Source organism: Motacilla alba, chromosome 8 (assembly GCF_015832195.1).
Source record: "Motacilla alba alba isolate MOTALB_02 chromosome 8, Motacilla_alba_V1.0_pri, whole genome shotgun sequence".
Taxonomy (NCBI): Eukaryota; Metazoa; Chordata; class Aves; order Passeriformes; family Motacillidae; genus Motacilla; species Motacilla alba.
In genome coordinates, this window is record NC_052023.1 from 29033660 (window position 1) to 29055716 (window position 22057).

At 44.0% G+C, this 22057-nt stretch overlaps 1 protein-coding gene across 5 annotated transcripts in view; it reads right to left on the bottom strand.

The window, feature by feature from the left end:
* Positions 1-6342: 6342 nt before the first annotated feature.
* Positions 6343-22057, bottom strand: part of SUCO (SUN domain containing ossification factor) — a 39018-nt gene continuing 23303 nt past the window's right edge. The window contains exons 12-24 of one of the 5 annotated variants that reach the window (XM_038144376.1): positions 20675-20695; positions 20387-20442; positions 19379-19470; positions 18855-18920; positions 16497-16571; positions 15872-15968; positions 13791-14942; positions 12392-12479; positions 11068-11172; positions 10013-10167; positions 9580-9662; positions 8410-8465; positions 6343-8246 (exon numbers count right to left, since the gene is read on the bottom strand). In XM_038144376.1, the coding sequence (XP_038000304.1) occupies positions 7800-8246; positions 8410-8465; positions 9580-9662; positions 10013-10167; positions 11068-11172; positions 12392-12479; positions 13791-14942; positions 15872-15968; positions 16497-16571; positions 18855-18920; positions 19379-19470; positions 20387-20442; positions 20675-20695 (2493 nt within the window). In that variant the 3' untranslated portion in view covers positions 6343-7799. Of the gene's footprint in view, positions 8247-8353; positions 8466-9570; positions 9663-10012; positions 10168-11067; positions 11173-12391; positions 12480-13790; positions 14943-15871; positions 15969-16496; positions 16572-18854; positions 18921-19378; positions 19471-20065; positions 20122-20386; positions 20443-20674; positions 20696-22057 lie in introns of those variants that run through there. The other 4 variants (XM_038144375.1, XM_038144379.1, XM_038144377.1 and 1 more) reach the window with 4 other exon arrangements.

A 22057-nucleotide genomic window follows, 5' to 3' on the forward strand; every position in this document is an offset into this window, starting at 1 on the left:
GGGATCTGAAAAGGGCACATTTGAACCTTTGTACGCTTGTTTCTCCGAAGCAAGGACTCAGCTTTGCCTGCAACCACACCAATAAATCAGACATGCTGACAGTCTTGCACCACCAGACACCCCACTGCTTTTTGAAGATATTTCACCAACCCTTTGCTTCAGCAGTGATCCACAGCACAGGTTTCAGCAACCCCATCTGGCTCTTCCTTCACACTTCAGGGTTCAAGAGACACAAAAGCAACAAAAATCCAACTCTAACAAGGTCGAGCTTGGTCATGCCTAGCCTGGCTCAGTCCCCCTGTCTCTGTCCCAGAACAGCCACCCAAGGACAGGTCCCCACCCCCCCACAGCCATTTCAAGAGAGGGTCACATGATGGCTTTGCCTGGAGAGGATCCACTTCCACATTTTTCTGACACTGTTAATGCCAACAGCTTGTTTAGGTGGGACTGAGGAGAGAGTAGCAGTTTCCCTTAAATGTCACCAGTGTTCTTACTCCACACCCACTGCTTCCCACTTTCACAAAGATGCTTTTTTAAAGGGTGGGTGAGAGGGAGAGACAAGGAAACCAAATGAAGCCATTTCAGCTGCACCTTCTTTTTTGGATGCCCAGATCAAGAGCCTGCTAATACCTCATGTGGTGGCAAACCAAAGGTTGGGGCTCTTTTACCATCAAAAATGCTTAGTGCACAACATGCTTTCAGGGACCTCTCCCTCTGCTGGTCCTGCTGTCACTCTCCATTTTCCTGCCACCCCCTTCAGACACCACAAGATGACAGGCACTGACTGGGAGATGGTGCCAGGCAGGGCTGTGTCTGCACAGCACATCAGGATCACAGAGCCACAGCATGCTGGGGGTGGAAGGGACCCCTGGAGACCCTCTAGTCCAAAAAAAAGCAGGTAGTGGTGCCTGCAGGCTCTGTGTTCTGCTGGCTTCCTGTGCTCAAACGACATAGGATATGAACAGGACTACTGAAATAATGGCAGGACAATCTGCTGCAGGTAGGCACCTCAGGCACGTGAATTTTGCTAGAAGGCCTAGAGCCAGAACTTAGACAAGGCTGAGGCCACCTAACAGGGACAGCTGGGCAGGAAAAGAGAGCATGAGAAGGACAAAAGGGGTGCCAGATTTGCCTTCACACCCCTATCCCCCTCTTGAACCAGTCTGCACACTGTTTCCAGCAGCCCTGTTATGTCATTTGAACAGGAAGGAATATTTTCCAATGGAAACACCTTCCATAGCCCTCAGCAGAGAACTGTTCCCCTTTACCAAACAGCAAAAAACATTACACAGACTGCGAAAGAGGATTTGCTCAGAACACTCTCATTCCCCAGTTCACCCCCAGAGGAGAGGTGGGAGCTCTTATTAACAAGCCACACAATTATGCTGAAGTTGATGGCAGAGAATCAGCCAGCAGCTAAGAGTTTGTATCAGCAGGATTTAGGGAGCTGCCTGAAACAGCCCAAAGCAAGCAGGACTTGGACAACGATCCAGATCTAATACTTGACAGAAAATAAACCCTGAAACTCAAAAACTGAAGTGTGAACCTCTGTGTAGGAGAGGCTCTCACCGTGTTTTGGGCAGAGTCTCTCTGGAAGCAATTAACAAATATTTCCTATTACACTAATGACTAGTGGAAATGTTAAAAAGCAACTCTTGAAAGCCAACAGGGCTGCAGGAATTACACCCAAGAGCCACTGAGAAAGTTGAGAATCATTCGCATTCAGAAACGCAACACAGATTCAATATCATGAGGACAGAGAATTGAATCAGAAGAAAACAAGGCAAGAAACAAACACTGCAGATCAAGCTCTTTGGGTAGAAAACAATGTGCTAGAAAGAAAACAAGTCTGAAGCTGAGAGGCTCCTCAGCTGGACATGAGCTTCCAGCAGGGAAAGCCCACAGGCTCCCGTGAGAGCTCACACACAGCTCTGGGCAGCTACAGACACTCCTGGAACTCACTTCAAGGCTTTGTTCAACTCCAGAGAGGCTCTGGAAGAAGTTGCAGGAACTGTTGGACAGAAAGGAGGTTCAAATCTGTGTGTTCAAGAGCAGATTGGCAGGGAGGGATGGACAGTGTGTGGAAAACCTGTGAAGAGAGGGATGATTTCCAGCTCCAGAGAGCTCTTAAATCTCACAGGATAAAAAGCCTCCCAAGGAGCCAGTAGTTGTGAGCCAAATCTGAAGGAGTTTGAATAAAAAGATGGATTTTTGACTGAACATGGGTATGGATGCTTGTGAGAGCTGCCTCCAAAGGGGGTGGACCTCCATCTGCTGAAGCCTCAGAGGGCTGTGGAAGGCACCAGGACTCGCCCAGCCTTTGCAGCTAGCACCAACATCTTCGTGTTGTTTTCTTTATTACGTGTTTGTTAACAGTTTGGTTTCTCAAATAAAGGTGTTGTTTTTTTATTTCCTCAACAACTGCTCTCCTTGCTAGGAGCATTTGTTGCACAGATAAGCCATGGCAAGGACATGTAGATATTCACACCCAAGAACAGATTTCAAAGTCCTCTGTTACCAGCCCTGACCTGGCGTTACAGTTTAACACGTCCCTCTTCCAGGGAGCAAGGTGCTCTGTCCTCTCCTTCCCCGATTCCAACAAGCAGCCAGCAGCCCTGGATTCAGCAAAAGAGGGCTCTGTCCTGAGGTGACAGGGAACCCAAGGAGCTCGGCAGAAGAGAAAGAGAAGAGTAATTAAAACACTACTCTGCTGCTTTCATTTCTTTTGTGCCTGTGGTAAGCGCAGGGAAATGAGGTGGAGTGGCTGTGAGGTAAGGGCAGCTATTCTGAGAACAGAGCAGCAGGGTCATTCCATGGCGCCACAGGACAAAACGGAACAAGGTGCTGTGGCCAGCTGTGAGGAAGACCAAGAGAACGTGCAGGTGTTGAGTTCCTGTCCCCCCAGCTGAAGGGAGGGCAGGACATTCCCAAGGGTCTCATTCCCAAGCCCTTCTGCAGGGTCTGTGCCCTGTCCCAGCCTCTGGGCACAAAGGCAGCCCCGGCCCTGGCAAACACCAGCTGGCTCTGCTGGCCTGAGCAGCCTGGCCAGTGCCTGACAGTTTTATTTCTTGGGAGCAGCCAGTCTCAGCCCATTCAAGACAAACAAACTGTAACGGTGTCAATACAACTCACAGAAGCTTCAGTAGCTGCTGCTTTCAGTTATTTTTCTGGGAAAAGAGAAACAGCAGACAGGGACTGTTGTTTGCTGTGAGCTCACAGAGGGCACCGCAGCTGGACGGAGGCTCCAACCACATCTAACGGGGCAGAAAAACAGGCCCCAAGGTGGCAAACGTTTCCTTTCCATCTCTAGGTCCACAAGGGGCAGAGCTCAGCTCCTCTGCATTGCCTCCCAAAAGCTGCCCTGCTGCGTGGGAGCTCCTGGTGACTCAGTGGAAAGCAGCACAGTCAGGGCCAGCTGCAGCCCCCAGCCCCTGTGTGAGATACAAAGCTGTGCTTCGTGTCAGGGACATACAGGCGTGTGTACTTGTGATTGTGATAGGTGCGGAAACTGATCATGGGACAGTTGAAGACAAATTCTAATAAATGACTGAGGGAGTAAAGCAGGGAAGAAGGCCTTTGAACCTATCCTTTGTTTGCAATTAACCTCTATAGCATCTGAATTAAAGCTTTAAGGATGCTGCTATTTGATAAGAACTTTCTGCACGTAGCTAAGCATTGCACAGCTTTGCAATAATCACCTTTTGAAGTATAATTTTAGAATATTGCTTGTAGTAAGGAGCTTTGAAACAATAGCTTTAGAATATATAAAAAGGAAACATGCTTATCTCAACACCTTAGCAGGACAGTAAAAAGCAGCTTGAGAAAGGAAGATGAACATCAACCCAAGGATTGATAGCTTTGACCAAGGGAAGCTGGACATCACTGCTATGAGATTTATAGTCTTTGCAATTAAAAGGTGGGCCCACATCTGGAGTCTGGACCGCACCAGCTGGGAGGCCTCTTTCTTCTTTCGGAAGTCGGACCCCACCATCTGGGGATACTCCTTTCTGGGGTACATCCTGAGAAAAACTAACTCACAATAGTGTATAGAATTGTGACGTGAAAATTGGGAATAGAAACTGCTGAGAAAGCGTGTGTGCACCCCTATAAGTACCTGTGAGCCTCAACCATCGGTGTGCAGCTGGAGGGAAAACTTCCCCCACTGTACCCAGCGCTGTTTTACTCATACTTCACCATATTAATTAATAAATTGATTGCTGCTTGAACATTGGCCTGGTCAAGCTTCTTACTTATAACACCTGTCACGATCAGACAGCAGGAAGGCAGCAGGAGCCTCCTTGAAAGCTTCTTCCAAATCCATCCTGCTTAAATTAGAGAAGGGCTAAGTGAGCAAGGTGAGTGAGTTTCAGCACTAAGCTTTGACCCCTGCAGCTGTGGGCAGAGGCTCCTGTGGAGCTGTCACAAAGCCCAGCAGCAGCTGCAGTTGGACACTCAGGGTTTCCAGGAGATGAGACACCCCGCAGCACTCCGTGGGCAGGGCTCTCCACTTCTCTGTTCCAAATGAAGTGGAACATGTTTGTACCTCATTAAGCAAAACCTGCTAAGCTGTTCCACCTCGTGCTGTAACTTGGCAAAAGCAGAAGCCACACACCACCTTAGAGCTGAGTTCACTGCTTACATCACCACACAGCTGGTAGAGTGTGCATCTTTAAAAAAGCCTGATTTCCACTGATAGCTAATGTATAGAACCTAAACACCTTCCTTTGGCAAACACAGCAATGCCCTTACACAAGGCGTGCTTGCACCCATCCACCCTCACATTAAAGATCTTTTGGACCTTGGGCTCAGGACCTGCCCAAGGACTGAGGGACACCGTCCTCACTCCAGCACACACTTTGGCTTCTGGGTGTTTTACACCAACAGCTGTCCGACCTTTGCCTGCAATATCATGAGACTGTCACACAGGAATTCGAGATGTAAAAACTCTCTGCATTAGAAACCATTATCCCTACATAAAGTCTATAACCAATTTTAGAGACTTTATTCCAAAGAACCAAATTTTGAAAGCTAGATTGCATGACATTAATAAAATTGAAAGTAAAAAATGACTCAAGAGACCACATGAAAGGAAAACATTAGGCAATAATAACCTGATGGTAGGAGAATTTTTTTTAGCAGTGGTTACAGATAACTAAAAGCAGGGTAGCAGCAGCAGGTGGAAGCTGTGGTTCAATCTCCAGTCTCTTACCAGAACACACTCTCAAGTCTGCAAAACCATAATTGGCCCTGTGGGTTCCTTCAGATGCTTTATTCCCATGGCACACTGCCCATGTGTTCATTATTACAGGACAGGCTTTATCACTGGTATTTTTCCACAAATGCACCAACTCCTCAGACCTAAGTCAGGCCCACTATAGAGAGAGCAGGGCATTAAGGGATCAGATCAGAATGCATTTGGTTTTACATCTGCACTGGAAATCTGAATGTGTGATTGGGATTTCCACACGCAGCCTCAGGATAGAGCTGGGAGTCCCTTAGTTCATAGCCAGAGTGTCTGTTTTCAAAGAAAGGCTGTTTTAAGAACTGAGTCACATCCAGCTTCAGGTGATTCTTCTGAAAAGCCCAGTGGTTGCCTGGGCAATAAAGGTACACGTGCTTCTAACAAGTGACATAAGAGGAAGGAGTAAAGAAAAGAAACCCACACTTCCCCCCAGAAAACACCCAACACTCTCCTCCCTCAGCAAACTCCACATTCAGTTATATTTTCAAATCACAGTTCTGTGATGAAACAGAGAGTCCTGAGACACTCCAGTGGAAACTCAGTGCAGGGTGGGGAGGTCTCCTCTGACAAGCAGATGCTGGCCAGCCTGTGAATTTGGCATTTGGCTGCCCAAGTCCTGCTGGGCTTGACAGAAATAAGTCGGAGGGGGAGCGACCAGTAAGGGGCAAACTTCAAGCTGAAAACTCTGGTTTGAGATAATGACTCTCTAACTTTCCTTTCAGGCCCTTTTGTATCCTTCACAAGCCTTAGCTCTGAGTAGCAAGAGGTCATTTCACGCAGTTCTTCTCACAGAAAGCCACCACACGCAGGGATCCCCCAGGGCAAGGTGTGAGCTGACCTGCTGGAAACCTCTCCAGCAGTTTTACAGGGCCACAATTCCTGACCTTTCAGACAAAGCACCACTCAGCCCTCAGAATCCACTCCCCTACACTTTTCTTTATTGAAATAGAAAAACACATCTAGGCTGACAAGGTTATGAACTCCTTAGTAGAGCCCAAAGTATCCCAAGTGCTAGTCCTGGACTGAAAATTTAAGACCAGTCCTTCTCTAAGAATGTAAGCCACAAGTTTCATTCTCAAAAGGAAAAAAATGCCAGTAAATGAAAGACAAAGTGTTCAGATTTATTTGGAAATTCACAGTTTCTAATGGCACTACAGCTCTGTAGTTACATACTCTTGCTCCACAACACTGGATGCTGCACTCTGGTGGTATGAATTTTCTTCATCCAGGTTTGACATCCTTCTGAATTCACGTTCAACACGTCTGGTTCATGTGCTCTGACTGGCTAATTGTGCAGATCACCTCTGAAAGTACATCACTTTAAAGTACTCATAAACTAACAAGAAAGCAGCAAAAAAACCAAAGGCTTTAAATAAGTCACATTACATACAATACCTAGGAAAGGCATCAGATCTGTTAAAAAGGGTACCACTAAAAGTGCTCAATAAATTAACTTATTGTCTACAACGTGAACCTGTAACACCTGTCAAAAGGAATAACCTTTTGTTCCACTCACTCAGAACCACACTCACCAGTTCAGCAACACACATCCTATAGTATCCAAGTACACAGTCACAGTCAAAATAAAAAACACTTGAGTATGAAATACCAGCCATACCAACACTGCACATTTGTTAGCCAATACAAAAGCAAACGTTATGGAAACACCTGCTGTGAACCAGCCCCAAGGCTCAGGCTCTCAGGCTTGGCAACCTCACACGCCCAGAGCAGGCTCTGAGAACGCGCCCTCGCATTCTTCAGCACGACAGCAGTGAGCGCTCCTCATGCACTTCCTCCAGAGAGCTGCAGCAGGCCATTCAGGTGACAAATGCATTCCTCAGCCTCCATCAGCAACAGGAAATCCTCAAGAGCCACCGTCACTGGTTCTGCACATCAGAGTAAGCTCCGATTATGACTGAAGGTGCAAGTAAACACAATTGCCATCCCTGGTGAGAGATGTTCCTCAACAGAGTTTGCAAAACAAGAATCTAGTCAGGCAAGTCCATCTCTTGGTATTTTTACAGTATACAGTCCACATTACTGAGTCCAGCTGAAGGCCAACATGTCCCTTTACAGCACTGTAGTGTTGCATCTTCAAAAAAAGCTAGAGAAATTACAAAATAAATCAAATGACAAACAATTGTATCTCCCCTCTTCCAGTGGCATTATAAATAGACAAAAGGCACATAAATATGGGAAGGTGCAAGAAATAGGAACAAAGCTAAAGGAAGAGGATTAGGCTTTTATCCCTATTCCACCCAACAAACTGGGTTTCAAAAAATTTCTGCCCCAGGAACTGTGAAAAAAAACCTTTATAAAATGAACCCTGCCCTCCCTCCCTCCCCCCCACGCTGTTCTCATAGGAAATTATCAGCCTTGTAAAGTTGCAGCTTATAGCCAAGATTGACACAATCCCATCTATTTAAAAAGGCAGAAACCAAATTTCTGAATACTTTCCAATGAGTTGAGCTCTTCGTCTCCCACTATCCTCCCACAGAATACCACAGACTGTTCTCAAACGAACAAACACTCTCCTGTTTGAGAAGTTCAGCTAGGTTTAGATGTGTCCAGAGACTGTCGTGACACCGAGTGTTCCCACTGTTATATCTTTGTTTCCTTTGATTATGTCATGCAGGCTTGGCATCGACCCCGACTTAGTCTGTATCAGAGTTTTTATGAGCTTCCCTTGGTCTGAAACTTTCGACCGTCTTCTCTTGATAGCCCTCTTCTCAGTCTTTGTCTTTTGGGCCTGCCCGTTGCACAGGCTCGTGCACGCTGAAATGCCACAAAAATAGGACTCGTCCGACTGCGACGACGTCTCGGAGCTCCCTTCCGAGGGAGGGCCCTTGTAGGAAGAGTGATAAACGTCCCCAATGTTAGAGAAGTCCCTCTGGTTCGTGAAGGGCTTCCTTCCTTTGATCTCCCCGTTGGCTATCGGGTGCAGGGGCTCTGTTGTTGGCTTAAGAGTCTCTGGTTTTTCACTTTTGTACTTGCAACGCTTTTTCTGAAACCACAAGTGAAAAAAAAGAAATGGTGAGGTTCTGGAAGGCAAGTAGAGCAACTAAGCCACGCCTAGGAACCAGCAGGGAGAGCAGCTGAGACATGCACTACCTGCCAGCACCAACACCTGAGCCCCACCAGTCCCTCCCCACAGGCTGAGACGGTACCTTCTTCTCTGGGGAAAACTTCAGGGGCTCCACAATGTACAGATCCTCTGGATCCACTGCAAGAGAGAACAGTCACTCAACAGTGCTGACTCCGCCAGCTCTACAGCAACACAGTCCCGACTAAACAGCACCGTGACAAAATATTCCCCTGAGCAGGCACAGTTCTCCCTCTCTCCCTTTGTAAGTTGAGGGGAGCACAACACAAACACTGTAAGTGAAGTCGGCACGCAGAGAGATTCCCCTGTGCTGTCATGGCAGCTGTCAGTGACACACACCTGAAAAGCCCTGGCCTTCTCACAGGCCATGGGAGAGCTGCAGAGAACATGCTTTGGGGGAAAGGAAGAGTCAGTGAGTGCTGAAGTCCCGGCAAACAAACTGCTCCCAGTGTAAGGGTGTGTCATGTGCAGCCTCCCCTGACAGCACAGATGTGCACCCACCAATGAGGAGATGTTCAGACTGACCTGAGACCAGCAGGGAGACTTTGGGAAAAGCGTTGTTTTGAAAAAAAATAGTCTAGGCCTTAGCTAGTGTTCATGGCATCACACTGCCAACTCCAGAGTTTTAATGGAGTTTTGTTCACAGAACAAACCTGTGAGGCCAGTTCACTGCATCCAGAAGAGCTGTGTCAGCAGCATACTTGCTAGTTACTATCATCTGCAACACTTGCTTTTGCATGGCACTCATGGCCTAAGAAATCAAAATTCAGTTGTCCCAAATCTACCATGAATACTGCAAAGATCAGGTCATTCCTCATACCCGAGCCAAGATAAATGGTCTAAGTTTTCTTACTGAAGTTGCTAAATTTGAATCTTAAATACCTGCCAAGTTTCAAACATAGGCTATCAGAAAAGTAGGACACTCAGACTTCCCACGTCTGGCATTTCCAAGAGGAAAAAAAAAGCTGCTTTCTGCAAGCTTCAAGCTTTGCAGACCTGAGCGCCTGCACCGATTGCTCCTAACCCTAAAAAACCATCTACAGAGCAGAATAGGTCTGTAGCAAAAACTGCATTTAAGGTTTTAGCATAATTCAGCACAGTTCTGTGAGTATCTGGTAACTTGTTCACAAACCATCTTATCTTACAAAACACAAACATGATCCACACACACATTGTGTAGCAGTAAGAGCAACACCACAGACCAGATGTATGATACGAATAATACCTTCTTTACCAGCTAGCTGAAAAGACTGGGATCTGACCAGTGGAAGGGAAGTTCTTCTTTTCAAATTCATATCATCATAGGAAGAGAAACACCTAGGAAATTCCAGAAAGCTTTTTTAACACATTTTTCTCAGGACTTTGTCATGTACATTTTCTCATTAAAAATCATTCCTGGCAGAAAGACAGAACTGTCTGCTGAGGTGCCCAACAAAGCTTGGCTAACAGACACAGTACTGTGTTTGCTACAAGTTAGCAAGGCATGTTTTTCAAGAGTAGCTTGAAAATGCTCCTAGGAGAGTGTTATGATTGAGAGCCCCTTGCTATCAATTCTGAGTGTGCAGAAAGAAAACTCAGAATTAAAGCAGATGTGCCAGTACCAGCAGACTTAGGAAATATTAATAAAAGCTGCAAGAACAATTAAGTTTCAAATATAAATACATTACCTTTTGGGACTAGGGTAGTGATTGCTTTTGGGAAGTTTTGAGAGGTAATCTTCACAGAACTGAGAAGGGCTCCTGCACCGCTGCACAAAAAGCACCAGGCCCAGGATGAGGCAGAGAACCAGAGAAATCACCAGGTAAGTCTGGCGATCAGAAACCTGCAGGGATTGGAGACAACTGCTGAAGACAACAATTCCATGGCACTCCCATTCTAATGTTTGAAGCTCTAAAAGACAAATGCTATGTTCTCAACTCACTTTTCTTCAGTTTCACTAAACACCTGTTCATGTTTCAGTAATTTTTCAGAGGTTTGATGCAGCCTATTGGCTGTGCAGCATTCAGGAGTGAAGGCTGAATCCCACTAGCCACTAGAAGGATGAGATTCCCCTACCTCCAATATCAGCACAACTACAGAAGCTGCCACCCCCTGCAAAGAGCATCCCAACCTCCCTGAAAGCAATACAATTCCCATGAGAAACCAGGCTCAGAAAGTAACTTCTCTGGTTCACAGCTGGGTGCAACACCACAGCAAATCTAAACTGTAGTTTTTATCAGCTGACACTGCAGTACTTCACAAAATATCATTATAATCACTTGATTCAATGTGGTTTCACTGACCACAGCACTCAAACAGGAGCTCATCCAGCCAGGCATCAGAGGAGGAACATCACCAAGTGTAAGCTCAAGGGAGGCCTTTGGCAACACCCACAAAATAGAAAAGATCATGTTTATGGTACTGCTTGAAATGTCAGGCAGGCAGAACATAAACATTGGAGAGAAAATGTTCCTAATATTGTTGCCAAGATTTCCCTAATCTCTAAAGATGACAATAGCCAGGAGGGAAAGGAGAGGGTGCCTTGGCTCAGACTACAGTCATGGGGGCTATGACCAATTTTGCTGTGACCAAGACAGCTCATGTTACTCAAATTTGTAGCTAGAAGTTGCAGATGAAGGAGGCTGAAAGCAACACAGCAGACAATTTAAAACTCCATTTGAAGACTCTGGTCTCTTCAAATAGAGATGTGTTTATGCATCCATTTCCTCTGGACTGTGATTACCTCACGTTTCAGCTCCGCCACGGTTGCTGACAGATTGGAAGCCAGCTGGGTCATGTTGGTGAGCTGTGCTTGTAGCAGCTGGATTGCCTCAGTCTGACGCTGATCCTGCGGAGAACAGAGTCACGGGCACACTGTCAGTGGCAGGTTCCCACTGTCACATGCCCTCATGGCTACAGAATTAGTGTTCTATCAGTCTGACACAGCAAGGCACTCAGCAGCCACACAGCCTACCCAGCATTGTTTGCAACACAGGTTTCACATGACATCTTTGTCAACTAACATCTCCTAACATTATGGCAAGTGCTTCTCATTAGAGACACTCCTGCTGTCCTCACCACGGGCAGAGTGAGCAGGCAGCTCCACACAGTCACTGTCAGGAGGCCACAGAACACACACACGGCTGCCCAGGCACAGGACAGGAGCCCAGACCAGCCAGGAAGGGCTCCTTCCCAGCTAACAGCTACTCCCTGGGAAAAGCCCTAACAGGACTCAATCCTATGAGAAATTAAGGAAGGTGAGCACAACACCAGGAGGCCTAACTTCAGACTGACCAGCACTGATACTCTTCCAAAAATACCCCAAACCCAACTCGGAAAAGGCAACACATGAAAACAGCCATTTTCTTCACTGTTCACAGATGAAGAAACTCCAGGCTGGGGACTGCACTTCAGAAACTTTCAGACAGTTTGGGATCAAGTCTGCTATGCCGTGTGCACAGCTGCTTCAGTGAATGTTTAGCACAGCAGTTACTGCTCCATTTCACAGCTGCTCAGGAAAGCCAAGATGGCAGAGAAGGGAAAATCCACATTTTAAAGAATGAAGTAAAGTTTTTGTTACATGCACTACATTTTTAAATGTGGATTTGGCCTAAGCCATTACTGTAACCTTTTTCCATTCCACAAGCTCAGTCTCTTCAGCAGCAGGGAAATTGTCTATCAATACGTTAAATCAGATATGAAAAATGAACCAAGTTTAAAAAACTGTTTTGAGTGCAGTTACAACCAAGAAACAAGGGTTGCAACTGACCTGGATAACTTTCTCATTGACAGACATTGAAGATTTGTAGCCATTACCAGCTGACAACTGATCTTTTCTTCAAGAACAAAATCAGAAAACAGAGCTGAAAATGGCTTTATTCTGAAACAACTGAGAACATGTCTAAAAATCTTATAATGGAGAAAAATAGGGAAGCATGGAATGGATACTCTTAAAAGGCAGGTATACAGCTCCGTTGAAAGAGGATTTCTGCACCTCTGTGCAACTCTTCATTAAAAGCAAGCACTTCTAACTAAGAAAACGCCTCAATACTCCAAACAAATCATACCTGCTCTTCTGCTATTCTTGAGGTGTTCTGAAGTTTTATTATTGTTTTATTGAAAGCCTTCTGCATTTCTTCCATTTGTTTTCGGTACCTAAAACAAAAGGTGTTGAAGGCTGAAATATTAGTGCACAAAACTCCTCAGCTTAGACTTATCTTTAAGTTTAAAACATTATTATGCCTGCAAAAACCTTCTCTTTGCCCAAAGAGCTTTATTTAAACATTGAGTTGTGCCTGCTTTTAAGTTTCAAGATAAAACAGATGTGCCTTTTGATTTGTTTTTTTTTTTTCCCCAAGGTCTATTTCAATACCTTCAAGTTCAGTGCCAATTTACTGAATTCACTCTGCACAGTAAGTACAACTGTGAGCCCCTTCCTTGGAACCAATTCTTGAAATGGGTATTTCTCCCCACTCTCCTGTAGCTAAGGAACACCACAGATAAACACCAAGACACAGAAATATCCTTCACAGGAAACTCCTGGTTCCCTCTCCACAGTCACTTATTCAATCAGAGTTACTACAGATAACAGGGTAGTTTAAGTGGAAACAATTTAATAAAAAACGCATTGGAGGTGTGTGACATTCAGTTCAACAGTACCAGAAGGATGTGCCCTTTTGTAGACAGAATTATGGACAGGATTAGTGCCTACATCCTGACAACACTCTATCCTTTTAAAAAACCCACAGCAATATTCCTCAAAATAAAACAACCAGGATTTTATCTGAAACACAAAGAGGGAAGAAGCCCCGATTCACACAGGGTAACTCCAACAGCCACCTAGGCTTGGGTCATTTCCTCAGCTTTCCATAAAGCTTTAAGCTGTGATTTACTGTAGTATTGCACTAAGTGGTTTCTTTAGTTATTGTTTTGCACTGGGTGGTCTTGTTATTTTGCACTGAATAGTTCACATGGTTTGTTACACACACCCCCTTTTCCCCTAAGCCCCAGTGGAGGTGGTCTTGCCCTGGGTCAGTCCCTCCCATCACCTCTATCCCATTGGCTGTAGCCCCTTTCCTCTGCCCCCCTTCCCCTGTGGGTTTAAAATCTCCAGGGAGGAGACCCTCCAGTCTCTTTTCCCCCAGGGACTCAGCCTTGCCCAGGTGGCTCCTACCCAGGGCTAAAGTGGGACTCCTACCCAGGGCTAAAGTGGGACTCCAGTCCCGAGAGGAAAGAGCGCCTTGAGTCTTTTACTTTTGTCCTTGTAAGGCTGCAAGGGGCCAGGGTCCGAAGCTAGCTGGATCCTGGGGCTCGAACTGCCCCAAGAGATCAGCCCTTACAATTTACCCTCTGCCCTCTCCCCTGTGCTTCACAGCCTGGACTCCTACCAGCCCTTACAATTTACCCTCTGCCCAACCTCCCCTGTGCTTCACAGCCTGGACTCCTACCAGCCCCGCTCAGCCTCACCTCTGACTGAGCTCTTCCAGGTAGCGGCTGCTGAGGGACATGTTGACCTCCAGGGCCTTGATGCGGTTGTTGAGGCGCATGAAGACGGATTCCTTCTGGTTGGATCCATGAACGAGGTTCCCGTTGGCGTAGCCCAGCTCTGTGGAGTTCTGCAGCTCAGCGTAGAAATCCGTGGCTGTTCTCTGCGGGCCCCCCGAGACCGGGATTGCCAGCAGAGCTTCTTCCGCCGCCTGCTCGTCCTCTTTTGTCTCGGCAGGCACAGGAGGCTCAGCAGGAGGCACAGCAGGTTTCTGCACTTCTGGAGTGCTCTCCTTCCCTTCTACAGCATCACTGGATACCACATCCACTGTGCTGTCAGGCTGCAGAACAGTCTCTGTGGGCTTTGGAATCACTGGGGTAGCAACAGGCTCTCTTGTGCTCACCTCCTTCCCCTCGGTGGCCACACTGGGCTCGGGGCTTTCTTCTACAACTGAGCTCTCAGCCCTGTCCATTTCAGTGCTGAGCTCTGGGACATCCACCTGTGGAGTCACCCTTGGTGCTACCTGGCCTGAGTCTTCTTTTGGAGGCTCCAGCACCATGTCTGTTGTGGGGGATGGCTTCACTTCAGAAGTAACTTCTAGCAGGAGGGACTGAGAGACAGTTTGAGGATGGCTTGGCTCCAGCTCAATGGACTCTGTAGTCTCATTACTGATCTCCTCATGGACTGCACTGAAGTCAACTGCAACAGCAGACCCAGGGGGTTTCTCAGCTTTGCTGTCCACTTGCTCAGGCAGAGGCTCCTCTGCTGCTGTCTGGGCAGACTCAGTCAGAGCTGGCTGTGGCTGCACATCCACAGGGTGAGGTGGCCTCTCTTCACCTCCAGGTTTACCTTGCTGCCGATGCACGGCTGCTGCAACCGAGCACCACTTCAGCAGGTACTCGGAGAAGGTGGAAATGCAGCACACTGCTGCCATGTCACAGCAGTACCTCTCTGTCTCCAGCTCAAACCATGCTGCTGCCTCCTCTTCCTGCTCATCGCCAGACAGCAAAGTTACTGTGGACTGGCTTGTATCTTCTTCATACTCCTGCACTAGCTGAACAATTGGGCTTTCTTTAGTCAAATCCACCATTAATTGCTCCTTCTCTATCTGTGGAATATCTGTAGTAACAAGTCTACAACAGAGTTAAAAAGACAAGGTGTTAATTCAAGGGTTTTACATCCCTGCTCTAGAAGACTGTGAAAATAGTCTTTCAGAAAATTAGCAAGGCTTGGTCCAGTGACCAAAGGGCAGTTTTGAGACAGAAATTCTGCAAGGTAATATTTTTTCTGTAATTTTCAGTCCCAATAGGCAAACAAATTATTTCAAACCCTGCCTCTTAAACAGCAAGCCTTCTCAATTAGACATTGCCCCTTCCCTCACCCCTGAAAAAAGTCACCAGTTCAAATCCTCTTTTTTATACAGCAAACATCTTACTTTGCTGATACAATCCTCAAATGCAAGAATCACAACATTCCCACTGACCTTCCTGAGTCTCGGAGCAAGAGTGATAGAAAACTGTAAAGCCACTAAATACAGCACAAGTCATGTCTTAACATTTAAGAGGCAAGGTCTTGGCCTTAAGCAGCCTAATTACCAGCAATTGTAATTACTGAAAAACAACAGACTCTATACAGAACTTCTCTTCTCAAGCTCACTCTGTACATTTGCATACATGTTTTCATTAAGGGAAGTCTACCAAAGTATAAGCTTCCAAACCAGAAGTTTGTCACTGCAACTTAACTGAAGTTTCAGCAATACAATTTACATTCCTAATTAGTCTCCCTTGCAGGAGACCACAAAACCTGGACCAATATGAAACCAGTTTCTGTGTCAAAACAAAACACACCCTAATGGAAATAGCTATAATAGACAGCAACAAAACCACTAAATATCTCTGGTTAGTGCCACTACCATACTAGAGATTTACCAAATACTAGCTTTTTTTCCCCTTGTTTAAGTCTGCATGCCATACCTGAACATCCTACTACCAAGGACTGCAGACCGGCCCATGTTTGTCTCTGCTTGGAGCACATTACAAACACCCCAAGAGCAATCACTTACTCTGGTGAAGGAACAGGTGTTGGTTCAGGCAGTCTTGGTGCAGCTGTTGAAGTTGCAGGAGTGGCAGTGACATTTTCAGACACACTTTTGTTCCCAGCTGCAGGAAGGAGGAAAATGTGAACGTGGAAATTCAAGAACCATCTTTATAAGTCTGGGTTTATCATTAGTGGGGTTTTTTTATGATTAACTGTGCTACCAAATTAACTGCAGATGTCATCCAAAGTTATCTGAATGAAATGCTACTGACAGTTTTTGAGTATGATGCTGTGGACAATCTCAAAATATTTCAGAGAAAGAAGCAGCAAGTTAGGACTTTACAACTTCAGCTGGGTAACACAGAGTAAAGATCTCCAAATAAAGCTGAACAAGCACATGTGTCATCTTTGTACGGGTTTTCTTCTCAGCAAATTCAGCATCTTTGTTCCATTTTTTAGAGTCACTAGATTCTATGACACTAATCAGATGTGCCACAAAAGGTGAAAAAAGTCATTTAAACAATCAAAGACTACCCAACTCCTCACTAAAAAAAAAAAAAAAAAAAAACAACCAAAAAACCAAAAACCACCAAAAAACTTAAAGAAATGCAAACTTTCCAGAATGTTTTTCATCTAAAAAACTACAGTACCTTCAGCTTCAGATGACTCTTCAGTTTTGGCTCCAAGCATATTGGCAGCAATGTTCACCATACTCAGGATGGCATCTAAAAGAGACAACAACTACTCAACAAAGGCACTCTCAGAGGGCCTAGAGATCAGCAGCACTAAGAAATTTGCTATTTTGCAATACTTGCTTGAAATTAATCACAGTGTAAGGACATAATATCTGGTCATTCTATTACACTGGAGGGGAGGCAGCTGTTTCTTTTAAAGGCAAATTTATAAGCTAGAAACCTGTATTTGAAAAGCTGTACCATAACACCCACAGATCTGGCTTACACATATATTTATTTTAAGGAGCTGTTAAGTAGGACAGTTTCTGTCTCCTCTGAATTCAAAGAAGTAAATTCCAAGAGGTCCTGCTCTACATCAGCACAGGAATTAAATACAGCCACTCTTTGGTCTTGATATTGACAACAAACATAATTGCCAGGCTTATTTAGAAGCTGAGGAACAGGTAAAGAGCACTATATTGTAAACACACAGAAGGCAGCTTGATTTTGCCCATTTCTCCCCCACCCACCAACATATGGCAGTGTATGTCACATATGGCCAAGGTCCTCATGTTAGAGAGGCACTTCAGTAGCAATGACAAATTCCTTGAGCTCCAGGAAGTTGTGTTCAAAACTTTGGTTCTGCCTTTCCTCCAGAGTACGTCAGAAGCTGCACTCCTGATTTATGTTCATTTATCTGGGTTTGTATAATGAGAAAAGTCACACCAGTCAAAAGATGCTGAACCTGAGCTATGGATGGTTTCTTAGAAAAATGAGAAAATGAGGGAGAATACAGAGTTGGTATAGAAGCTTTACAATGTGGGAGAGTGGCAGGAGACAGAACAGTGAGCCACCCTCAAAGGTTCAGACTCATAGAAGACTGCAGAATGCTTCTTATGAGATTAAATGTATGAGAACCCTCCACCTCCTCCTCAGAGGACCCTCTTTCTCACTCTACGTTTAAGATGCAAAATGGAAGCCTGTCACATTTGTCTACATGCATATAAAAAAACCCCACCAAAAAACAATACCCACAAACTCTACTCTTTCCAAATGAGGAGCACTGACCACCCTGACAGAGGGGAAAGCTCTCAGTAACAAAACCCACCAGCCAGAACTGAATACTGGTCACTGCAACACTTCAGTGCATTAGAGAGACAGCTGAGCACCATCAGCAACAGGTGTTTCAAACCTTTTAATCTTAGCTTTAGCAGACTAAAAAATTAAATGGAAAGTCACTGCCTTTTTCAGACAGTGAATATAAACTTGTAATACTGCCCTGGCAGACAGATCATGTGAATATGCATCACCAAGATAGCCTGAAGATAGAAAGTTTAGAAGTCACAAAGAAGAGATAAGCAGTGTCAAGGAAGAATTTACTGCTTTATCTCATCTGTGAGAGGCACACATGTAGAAATAAACTGCTTTTTCCACTATTTTCCTTTTGAAAACTCTTCTAAGCTGTGAATATTCCTAGCCATGACCTTATTCTCAGGAGACAACAGTGTTCTAGGAAAAAGTATGAAAGATTTCTGTGGCTCTGATCCACTAGAGGATGAAAGCAAAGCCTGACTCCAAACAGCATTAACCGAGTGCAAATCTACACTAGAATAACAAATCTTCATTAGCTGGGACAGAAGGAAGAGTGGTACAGTGCAAGAGCTCCTTAGGAAATGGTGTGTGGAGGTGACACCATGCTGAATAATTCAGCAGTGAAGACTACCATTAAAATGGAATATTCCAGGATTCTCAGCCAAACAAACACTACACATGGAGGTTTTCCAATGGGAAAAGTGAGAGGAGACAGTCAAGAACCTTTAGTTCTCTCAAAAAAATACATAGCCCTTAAGAAGATCATAAATTACAGTATTTACATAAAGCTGTCTCAGAAATAGTATTCTCCATCGTTCTCTCCCCCTAAAGCTGTACAAAGGAAATCTTTATATTGCCTCCTGTAGGTTAAGCATTTTAATTAAACACAGATTTCCAACTTTCAAATAATTATGGTTCTACAACACTTCAGTACTGGCCATTTACAGCCCTATGCAACTTTCACACGATTTTCAGTACTCAGAATCCTTAAGCACAGAAAACAAGTTTCCACAAAATAGATATCCTTACAAATTGAAAAATCACTTTTGGAACACTAAGAATGATCCCCGAACTCCAAATTTTTAATTATTAATTATTCCTATGAAACTAAAGAACAATCACAAATTGCTCCAGCAGGACATAAAAGTTGTACGTGTTGCACGGCAAAATGTCATTTCCATTTTCAATCAGCACATCTTGTTTTAAGCACAGGAATAACTTTTTCTAATAAATCATACTCACTTGTAGCAGAACCAAGAAGATTTTTTGAAGATTTTTCTTCCCCTGTGTTATAATCCAATAGATAATCTAGGTATAAACAACAACAACTCGTGACTATTAGAATTTCATCTGTCATGGGCATAGACCTCAAGATTTAATATGCCATTCAATGATGTCAACTTGACAATGTGGAAATAAAACTACAGAAAGCTTGAGGTCAGATATTATGAAGTGAAATAGACACTAAGAATAGAACTTTCCACGTGAGCTGCTTTATTTTAGTAATCCTTTCCTACTGTCAGCACATGAAGAAATTGTCCATTCTGCCAGACTTATTGCCATAATTTTAAAGCAACCCTCTACAAAGCTGTATTTAAAGACATCGTTTAAAACTTCAAAGGATTGTTGGAAAAGCCCAGAAATGCTGAAACACTGTCAACAAGTAAATTTAACAGTCAAATCTTTCATCATATGCAGGAAGTGATGAGCCACCAACAGCACAAGAGATGTCTGAATGGCTGAAAATGCACAGAACATTTGCTTACCATAATCTTCATCAAACAGTTCTTGTCTTTCAGACTGATACTGAGAATCAGCTATTTCTTCATACTCTTCAACCATGCTAGTACCAAATACTCTATGATCAAAGTTTTAAAATAAGAACCTAGTATTAGGAATCATGTGACATAATTGATAAGCAGTATTACACTTATGTAACAAGTAAATGACATACAGTAGTTGCAGTCAGTTAAGCAAGATGAAGCAGCAGGGATGTTTATTTTCTCTGAGTTGTATCTACAAGGAACCTAAACAAGATCCTGTTTCTCGTTCTCATTCCAGAGTCTTTTCTTCCTTTTAAACTTTGGCTTTCCACGAGCTCTTACACCTCCTCTTCTGTTTCACCTCTGACTTGCTCTAGGAATATCTTTTCAGAACTACCTCCCTTTGCATGCCACATTCTCTTTGACCTCTTCTGCCAAAATTAAATCAAATCAATCCAATGTAAAGCAGCCTTGTGGACTAAAAATATGGTTTGACTTCTAATACTAAAGACCTCCCAGGTTCAAAACTGTTTTTTAGGAGCAGTACAGAGGCTGATGGTTCTCTGAATGAAAAATTCACAGGTGTTTCTACTCAGCTATTGCAAGCATTACTGACTTCATTCACCCATGGTGCCAAACAACCCAGCAGCTTCCAAAAGGCACTCACCACACCTGCTCTTTTTAGCTCACCACTTGTTCCCTGTTTCGCTTGGTCAGCCTTGAAATGCTCATGTCCTGCTCTAAAGCTGCTCAAGGCTCCTGTTTCCTCCTCCCCTCCCCCTGCAAATATAAACCATTCCTGACATACTGGAGAAGCAAATAAAGAGATTCAAAGCTTCTTTAAACAGTCATGAAAGACACTACACAGCAGGCAGGTCAGGCAGCTACTTCAATCCACAATACCTACAAGTAACTGCAACTGAAAATTGGAATTGTTGCCCAACTATTCTGAAAGCAGACTAATCTTCCCTGCGAGGAGGTAGAAAGACTAAGCAAAACACAAGGTATTACCTTATAAGACTTAAAGGACAAAAATGTTCTGATCCAAAGTGTGATATCAACTCCACCTAAAGAATAAAAGGTACTTAAAATAAAACTCCAAAGACCCACAGAGCCACAAGTTCACTTAAACATAAACACTCAATCTTGAAATTGCAAGTTTTGTTTACTCCAGGGAGTTGCAGATTGCCCACAGCAGAAAAGCCCAGATTTATTCTTGCCATGCATTAAAGAGCTGAGCCGCAGCAGAGAACACCCCCAGCCCCATGCATCCATCACTCCACAAGAAGAGTTGCTAACCTTTATGTACTTGATGAACATCTGAAGCGAGAGAGAGGAAAGGAGAAAAAACAAAAACAAAAAAAAAGTAGATGTCAGTACAAAGGCTGAACACATGCCACAGGCAACTACAGAGTCCTGCTGGGTTTAATTCAGTACTATAAATGCCTAAGAGGACAGGCTGGGAAGGATTAAGTTGTAACACAACTTCATCTGCCTTGGGTAGCAAGATTTCATTTAGGCCTTGTACCTTGCAGATTGAAGGTAACATGCAACAAGTGTTTTATTAGGCAATTGAAGTTATTCAATTTTTCAGGGCAGCGTGACTGCAGATGGAATATTGAAGTGTGTTAAATGTACTAAGTGTATTTTTCCCCTTAAAGAACACAGACTACAGAAAGTGACTCAAAAGGAAAAACAAACCCACGTAGCATGCACTCTATATGTACTGCTGCTGCTTCAACTCACTATAAAGTACTTCCATTTACAGAAGCACAACTGCAACAAACAGAGCAGCTGATGACAGACTTGGGAGCTTCAGACATCTGTGTATTTCTAGTGCAACCTTGACTACACACTGGTATTTATTTAATCTGAATTAATTTGCAAGCATTTATTAAACCACTATGTAGACACTATCACTGAAGAACTGGAATAATCTGTCAAGTGAGACCAAGACAAATAATCCCACAAAAATTCCATTGTTTTTGATACCAGTTCAGTAAGCCACTTCAAAAAATTTAACTTTTGGAAATGTTTTGGACTCATTCTGTAAACCAGACACACTTAGAATTTGCTTACTTTTTGCACTATGAAGTGAACACATTATGAGAACAAACCTTTGGAAATTTGACCATGCTGTGTTATTCAGGGCAGAGCACTGTATCCACCAAGGGATTAAGTGCTGCAGCATCTACAGGAATTCTGCCACTTCAGTGACAGTGGCAGTTACCTTAAGGCATTAATTAATTCAGCCAGAAAACAGAATTAAAAATAAATGAAATCTGTTCTGTGACTCATGCAGAATTTCTAGATAAAGAAGTTAGACAATTATCATTCATAGCTACTTTTTCATAAAAGCACAAAGCATAATTAAGGAGCACAAACTAATTTTTTTTTTGGCCATACCATAATTGGAAGATAACACATCACTGAAGAGGACCTGAAAGGTCTGTATTTTATTTGAATTTAAACCTTCACTACAACCCAGTATTTTCACAGAAGCTTTTATCCAAGTTCAAGTATCACATTAATTATTTATGGAGTTTTATTCCCTTTGAGTCTCCTGAGTAAAGACAGCTTAATGCAAACTGTTTTGAAGGTGGAGGTATCATGGCAATGCTCCAGCAGCAGTGAGCATAAATTATTTGCCTGAGTCAGAGTTATGCTTGAATAACTGGAAAA